The following is a 9,030-nucleotide window of genomic DNA, read 5'->3' on the forward strand; positions in this document are numbered from 1 at the left end:
TGCCAACCGAATTTCGTTGACAAAAGAAATAGTTCCGTATGTTCGGTTACAAGTTAGAAAATCCATTCATGCATTGAATATAGAAGGGGTTGTCATACATTTATAATTGTATTAAAGTATTGAAAATTAAAATTACAATTTAGTTTAAATTTGTACTGTACGCAGAAATTATATAAATGCGCGAGTGAATCACGTGATTGGCTCTTCAACGATTCCGGGTCAGCTCGGCCCTAAAACGTACTCGGCCCCCGAGTCAGCTCGGCCCTATACCAACTCGGCACGGGTCAACTCGGCCCACTTTTCAATTATTTATATTTAGGTTTGTGTAATCACTATTTTTTGTAATATTTGTAATTATTTATAATACATGGACTGTCAGTTCCCGAACTAGCAGCAGACAGGCTTTTCTTATCAGTAGAATTGCGAGTAAAGACAAAAGATAACCGATTGCGTATCTCACTGTATTTCTGACTCGTGGTAGGTTTAACCTTAAATTTAAGTACCTTCAGTGTCAAACAATGTGTTGAAATATATACTGAGAGAAAACTTAAATCACCAGATTTTATTTGATGTAATAAATTTAAAAATCGGACATTTAATCGCCACAAATTAGCGATTTAAACACGGCTAAATTTGCATTCTTTTGCGAGCGTAAACTAAGGGGAACAACTCAAGTTTTTCACTCGATTTACCTCGGTTTTTTACGTAGTTCATAAAGAGACCAACAGAGAGAGTTTATAAATATAACAAAGAGCAAACAGTGTTTTATATAACATTTATTGTTACAAAATTATGATACAAACAAGTGAAGAGGCAGAATGAGACAATACATTTATTAATCAACAACATATTTTATTTACAAAAAATACAAAATAGTAACCGCTATATGAAAAGATATGTACAATACTTCTACTATGATATTAAACATTTAATGACTAACTGTACAGACATATTTTAATAAAACAAAACAAAACACAACAAGCGAAAAACAGAAATCAAATATTTTAGACAAACATGATTTAAACATGACAAAAAAAACAACACAAAATATATATTTTAGACAAATATATAGGATATAAACAAGACAAGAAAACACAAGACATATATTTTTTTACATGACAAAACATATTTTATTTACATGACAAAACATATATTGTTTACATAACAAAACATATATTGTTTACATAACAATACAACCGTCATCGACGGCACCACCATCAGCACCAGAAAGTTCACCTCGTCATTTCATACCAACACTCTAAGACGACGTCGACGGTCCGTACAGTGATGAACACGCTTTCAAAAAAGCTGTTGTTGTAAGTGCTGATGATTGGTATCTTTCCCAGAGGTCTTGAAGTGTTCGTTCCATCCTGGTTGTTCGTGAAGATCTGGCCCTGTTCAGATCACCTGTACGTAGGGACTGGCCAACGGAGTCCGCTTCCCTACGTAGTAGAGGAACGAGTCTGTAGAAAGACATAGAGCATCCACCAGCTTTCCTGTTGATGCGATGATGCCAGCCTGGAAGGACATAAAAAATATGTAATTACATCTTAAATTAGCAAAAAGGATAAATATGCATATACAGTAGAAGTAGTGTTATATACCAGTATTTTCGCTACTAAAGCAGACTTCATTAACTCTTCATTAAATCAAATAACGTATAAACATTTTCGCTACTAAAGCAGACTTCATTTAATCAAATAACTTATAAACTTATAAAAAAATAATGTCATTACCTTCTACATCATTATTGGTCCGTACCGGCTGGCGGAATACACACCAAGAACTGACTGGGAATGAGGGATTCCCAATCCACTGTCGTTCCAGGTAACTGCAGAACGCTACAATCTGAGGGTTTGTGGCTCGTCCCTGCAGCTCCCTGAATGTTGGCACTATGTGATTCACTGGAAGAAACGGAAGTGCCATCAGCTGTCGCAAATACTTGTGAGTCTGAAAAAGTAGAAACTCAATAACTAAAACATACCATATAAATATTTCATTTCTTTATCAAGTAAGCAGAAAGATATATGTTCATTGCAATTAGGTAACACGAACAATGATAATAATGAATATAATAATTCAACGGACCTGGATGGTAAGTTCAATGTACGTATCATTTTACACTTATTCTATATATAGGATATAGATATAAATATCTAGTTTTTTTAAAAGGAGCGTTGTAGGTGGTGGATAGCCCATTGGCTTGGACCTGTCGCCAAACCGCCTGAAACCAGTGGAACACACATCCCTTAATATCTACGCCTGGACCAAAAACTTCTCGGACTGCATTCCATGCCGCTAAATTATAAAATTAACTTATGCAATAGAAATACAAATAAAAACTATGTTTAATCAAGAATTATATGAAAGCGTTTTTATGTTTTTAAAATTTTATATTTTATGTAAATGATGAAGTATAAAAAATGAACTTGATATTGTAAATAACGAAGGGTACAACTAATATATACATACCGAGCTCAATGTATCCAACATGAAACCCTCAACTGACAAACTTTCCAATTTGTCACGGATAGCCTTCAACACCTGAAAAGCAATAATGAGTTAAATTTATGATATCCTGAGTATTCCGCCTTTTTACTCCCATATCACGACTTGTTTTTTATATTTTTATTTATATGGTTTGGACGTACAGCATAAAATAAACTCTTGTAAAGACATCTTGATTTTTAAGAAATTAAAATTTAAATCTGTAGGTTATTTTAGATTCTTGTATTTTAACACATATCGACTTTAGCATTTTAGATCTATAAGAAACAATGTACATACGGCAACATAATCAGCGGTGGTGCGTCTCGACATCAAACAGAAGATTAAGGGGAATTGCTGGCACTCATCATCTTCTTGCACAAAGGCATGTATCGACATAAGTTGTCCACGCTGAAAGGGCTGACCGACAATCTGAAAAAAAAAATATTTGTTCAACAAAATTGTAACTGTTTACAGATCTCATATGCTTCTTTAACTTCTTGGATAAATCTTACTTTGTCAATGTATTTATATAATTTTATATACTTATCGATTAAAAGATAAATAATTTGTTTTAAAATACCCTTAATTATTTACTGTACTATACTTCAATGAATAGCAATTTTCATGTATATAGAGTACGTGTACATTAGTAGATGAAAAAATATACCTTAAAGGTCCCATCTATAAACCAGCGTTTCGCATGACTCAGTACATCAAGTTGTTCCTTCGTAGAGAACACAATATGTCGTTCACGATCTACACGTACATCCGCGATGATAAAGTCTTCACACTTGAGGAAATCTTGATTAATCTATAAAAAGATAATAAATTGACATGATTAAATACATAGGTCGGACAATAATTAATTTATACATGTGCGTCTTTAATGCGTCTTTACACTAATGCATTATTTATATTACTTAAAAATATTCTTTTCTGCTATTAAAGCAGGTTCATTATTGTAATTTTGTAAATTGTAATTTCAAGTTTGACAGATTAATTTACCTCAGAGTTGACCCGGGCCGAGTTGGTATAGGGCCGAGTTGACTCTTTTCCCTCTTCAACGACGCCATTTTTATTCAAGCAGATTGAAATGCAGTTTCGACTTCGTTATTTGACACAAATATCAGGCTATTTTGAAGAAATTGTAAGTATCGGATACTCATACAGCGATTTTGACTAATAAACAAAATAAATTGTCCCAGAATGAGCAAAGCGTGCGAAGCGTCGTTAATAATTATAAACCAGTCCATGAGCTAAAAATAGCACAGCTGGGAAACCCAAGTTATGACCTCGGATTAAATTACGGTCTTGTAAACAATTTCAGAGATTTGTGAGTAGATTATTGATTTGTGCTTCGAATTTGCGGATAATTTTTTGGCAGTTTTACTTCAATTTTTATACGTGCATGCACGCACCTAGTTGTAATTTCATGCGTGATTTTTGTAAATTATACGGAATTCACATTTGATGATTTGTGCGTGAATGGGAACACTGACTATCATTTAGTTTTTTACCATCTGATTCATTTTTATAAAAATATCTAAAAAGGTCTGTTTTATGTATGTGATGTATATATATCATGTCTAATCATTTTTTTTATTGTAGCTGTTTTATCTTTGTTGATCTTATACTTTATGTTATATACAGTCGGTTATAGAAGCTCCTAGAGCTTATGTTGTACTGTTGAAAACTTGCCGACTTGAAATAAAACTTATCTTATCTTATCAATGTGTACGAAGAGGTATAAGGTAAGTGTCCACTCGGCCCTAAACCAACTCGGTCCGCAACAAAAAAGAAATCATTTTAGATTGTTTAGTTGATGAACATCCATGCAGCGGTAGATCACATATACTAAAAATAATTGAAATGGTCTGTATGTTTTATTATCTTTGTTAAGATGAGATGTTGTGATTAATACAACAGGGTCAGGGACCATCAACCGCGGACACTTTTTGAACATTTTTCTGTACAGGTTTCATAAGTTTTAACCTAGAGACCAAAAAAATTGACAAGGTTCAGCTAGGTTCTTCCCCTAACTTAACTAACAAACTTGTTTGTCTGATTGTATTGACACTTATATCTGAGGCTCGACAAGGTGAAGGAGGTATCAAAATTACCTCAATTGTCTACACTACAGTACCATGTGTCCGGACATTTATGTACATGACGTTATTTAATTCAGATAACAGCTTGGGTGTTTTAATTTTTAACATGATAGACAATGATTCAGAAACAAATGCTGAAGTTTTGGAAATTCTATTGTTTACTCTGCAAATGATTATAGATGGTATATGAGGTCAGGCATTGTTTTCTTGACCCCCCAAATTTCAACGTCAACATTCTTGAAATAGCAATTAAAATTATATTACCATTTACGGTGGTTGAAATATATTTATTTATTTATTTTTAGAAGAAACATGCATTTATTGTTGATAAAAAAGTGACAACCACTGAACAAAGAAAATACTAAATTAAGCATTTTCAGGGCCGTCCGGTTTTGGTGGTCCCCAACCAGTAGCCTAAACATTTATGAACTGTAAATTCTTCCCTCACACACTTTCATCAATAACAATTTCAATTAGAAAAGGTATATAAAGTATGACATGAAAACGTAAAACAATGAAAGGTATGAACACATGAAACAAAGATAATTCAACATAGAGCAACAAAACTAGTTCCACTGAGGAATACCGTACCGCCGGTAAGGCCCCCACGGTTACACTTTTAAACGGATTCGTTTCGATTTTCATTCATAAACGGTTATGATATTTTTTACCGTTTATTCGAGATGACCATATTGTCTTACAAATTATCTTAATAATTTCCTGTAATCATGGATTTTATCTATACTAACTGGTTTATCAAAGTAAAAAATGGAAAATGGGTGTTTACAACCCGGACCACACACCATCACCGTGCAATAATCGCTTGTCGGCCGTTCTCAGTTAGAATTTACACCCTTAGTTTTTACTTGTCGCCACCGTCTATCCTCATTATTGCAGGTTATTTGCCTGTAAATCTATGCTGGTTTAAGAAAGTAGATGTTACCTTAAATAACACACAATAACTCGCCATTTGATCATGAATAATTGTTTAATAATATTCACCTAAAGTTAAGAAAATGACAGGTTCGTGATTGTCGCCGTCCAATTTATAAAAACGTGAACGTGTATTTAGATGCTTTAATTGTATTGTTTTAATTTTCTTTGATGCCGTATTATTTTGGAACAATTCACGACTATAAATTTGTAAATTAGATCTCAGTAACAATAACTCATAAAAAATGGTAAGGGATTAGTGTTTGTCGCCGGATAGTATGAAATGTTCGTTATCCTTTTAACCATATATTGCAAGTGAAGTGTTTTTATCATTGAAACAACATTAGATGTTCTTTTTTGTATTAATATCACAATATAATACTTTCATATTATCACCATGCTCATAGTGTGCACAATTTTTTTATTATTTATGTAGAATTTAACGTTGTGATGTGGTTTGGGTTAAAATTGAAAGGTTCGTTACCTGATTTAAAGGGTTTATGACTGCAATATGTACCCCCAGCACATCAAATGTTCTAAGTTACGTAAAAATTAGTATTTTATGCCAAAAATGAAACATTTTGTTGCTGTTTAAACAACATTATTGAATCTGAAATATGCTGAGAAAAGGTTCGTGATGAAAGGTTCGTGCGGTGATATATTTTACTCGATGCCGCATACACTATCCTTGTTTGTAAACGGCTGCGGATAACAAACATATGTACTATGATGTCATTTGGGTTGAAACGTTTCAACTCTGTCTATAATGATTGCTTATTATTCGCAGCGCATGTTATAAACATGATCGAGAATTCCCATCAAAATCCTTTGGCAAGTGATTTTGATACTTTTCATGATTATTAAATTTCAAGAAAATTTTCTATTGCCTACCGAATCACAAACGATATTGTTTTCAAATGAAATAAGCGAATTTATATTTTTATGATGTTTATCAATACCATGTCGGATTACAAACAAGGAAAGGTTCGTGACCATTAGTCACGAACCTTTCCTATGATAATTTATATGAATAAAATAATATATCTTATCCTGTAATGTATATAATATTATTTAAGAAAAATCTTGTGAGTATATCTTGTTTATACAGAAAAAGAACATCAAAAGAATGTCTGATATTTACAAGACGTTACAACTGAAAAAGATGTATGTAAAAAATAAACCTCGTACTCGCCCGAAAAGCTTGTTTTATAAAAAAAAGCAAATAAACATTATATTTGTGTGATTATAAATTCAATATATGAAGTGAATTTAAAACAATTCTATAAAGATAAATTGTTATGATGAGGGAAACATGAAAAAATAAACATTTAACTCCATGAAAGGTTCGTTGTCTTGGGCCACGAACCTTTCAAGTAAAAAACCGTCTTTTTCAAGCTAGACGAATGTAGCTTTTGAATTACTTTTAGTGCAGACAATTATGCTGAAGTCTAAACCTGAAAACATGCGGTAATTCAGTAAAATAATAAAACAAGAAGATTCGGAAAAATATCAAGAATATATTATTACAAGCATGAAAATATACGTTGCTTCTTCAATGTTGTGAAATTGTGATTAACCTTTTGAAAACTAATATTTGCGTGACATATTGCAATGTCCAGTAGGCGAGGAAAAGATATGGCTGAACCCAAGGACACACCCTAAAAGGTTATGAAGCCAAGAGAAACAAGATATTCGCGGAGGTCATTTAAATAATTGGGAGGTGACAACATTGAATTGGTCAATTCTTTGTTTGTTGCAAAAAAGTAGTTTCAGTGAATAACGAACATATCATTAGAGAAATTGACTCCGATCCTATAATTTGATATGCTTGCGTTATATAGCTAATATTCTTTTATACTAGCTGAATGTTTCTCTTCGTAAAAAGCTTATGTTTATTTGTTTTAAAAGTAGAAAATTAGTATTATTACCATATTGACACGTTTTCATTGGATTGAATTAGTTGTTATAAATTGAAGAAAACATTTATAAATTGTTTTACTACAGATGCCATTCCAATTTAATATCATTTTTTGAGAAATGGAAAGATTACAATAGATATCATTAGGTAATGAATGTATTCGAATGTCTATATCCGAACTTTATATCTGAATATAAATGTATCTATATTAGCATCAAAATTTTGATTTGACAATGAAAGGTTCGTTATTTTATATACCATATCTGAATTGAAAAAGTTAGTGAATATATGATTAAAATCTTAGCACCAGCAATGTATTTGATCTGGTAAACTGTTCTACTTCTTGATACATGTTTATCTTTTAATCAAGGTGTTGTTGTTTCAATTATTGTTTTTTGATATGCTGTATTGCTATGTCTTTAGTTACTATCATTTTACATAAATACTATTCGATGCTTTATTTTACTACAAAATAATGTGAACCAGTATACTATAAAGTCAAGAAAGATAATGGGTTTTATACTCAATATCATTGTCTGATGTCTATATGTATGCTTTGGGGTATTAAGTGGGCTTCTTTTTTGTTTGAGTTTATGGTTGAAAGGTTCGTTAGCTTTACATAGTACTTAAATTTTAGCAAGGTGATCATTTACCTAACAATAAAGCATATACATCGCATACAATTGCTAGCAGAGATACTACGGTTTTTATTTATGCCAAGAACTATACTTATTACACTGGGTCGTAGCTCTTATAATAATGAGACAAATCGTAATCACAGTTAAGCAGTATATCTTGATTTGCACTTTTTGCATATGAGTTTTTAAAAAAGTATATAAGCTTAATTAGTCAAGTAATTCGTGATATCAATTGTACAATTAAATATTTATGTATCATGTTATATTTAAAAGTAAATTCCAATAAGATATCATCAATGTAATTATAAGCAGCCCTTTTTAGAGTAAAAGGTACTTTGTCACGAACATTTCCGGCATTTTAAAAAGGTAAAATGGATACACTTTTCAAATCGACGATTTACAAAAACTACTTATATGATGTTGAAAATAATTTCAGTAGAACTTCACAGATGGTTTAAGTTTGTAAAAAGACTAACAGTTTTGCGTTTTTGTGAATCTGTATTTTTTATAAAATTTTGATAGGGGTGTAAATTCTAACTGAGAATGGCCGTTGTGACATAATTCATTTTTGTTCAAGTTGATTTTTCTTTGATCTTTTAAATAACGAAATGCGGATACAATGCAGAAAATGTGTGCCGCCTAAATCGTGATGAGCACTGAACATTATTTACTTGTATAGAAAGTAAGTCATCATTTGGCGACTCGAATACATGGTATAGTATAGTGCATAGAAGTACCACCGTTTAAACGGTATCGATTCGGTTCTTAGTCAATCATGTAAAGGTTTACAAAAATTGTAAACGTGGGAGCCTTTACCGCCGGATATTGCTCGATATTACGAGGACTTTCATCCCATTTCAAGACTATGAACAAAGGTAAATTCAAGGTAAATGTTCAATCTGACAACAATAAAATTTCAGATGACAGTGCATTTTGAGAATAA

At 32.0% G+C, this 9,030-nt stretch overlaps 1 protein-coding gene across 1 annotated transcript; it reads right to left on the reverse strand.

Moving 5' to 3' along the window:
• Positions 1-213: 213 nt before the first annotated feature.
• Positions 214-4,019, reverse strand: LOC132720331 (uncharacterized). The gene is made up of 7 exons (XM_060704459.1): positions 4,008-4,019; positions 3,158-3,301; positions 2,788-2,919; positions 2,469-2,544; positions 2,169-2,298; positions 1,737-2,002; positions 214-1,518 (listed from the first exon to the last, which is right to left on the reverse strand). Exons 1-7 carry the CDS (start codon positions 4,017-4,019, stop codon positions 1,259-1,261), a joined length of 1,020 nt encoding a protein of 339 aa, XP_060560442.1. The 3' UTR covers positions 214-1,258.
• Between the last annotated feature and the right edge of the window lie 5,011 nt (positions 4,020-9,030).

The sequence above is a fragment of the Ruditapes philippinarum genome, unplaced genomic scaffold, assembly GCF_026571515.1.
Source record: "Ruditapes philippinarum isolate M1 unplaced genomic scaffold, ASM2657151v2 ctg7492_1_1_1_1, whole genome shotgun sequence".
In the NCBI taxonomy this organism is placed as follows: Eukaryota; Metazoa; Mollusca; class Bivalvia; order Venerida; family Veneridae; genus Ruditapes; species Ruditapes philippinarum.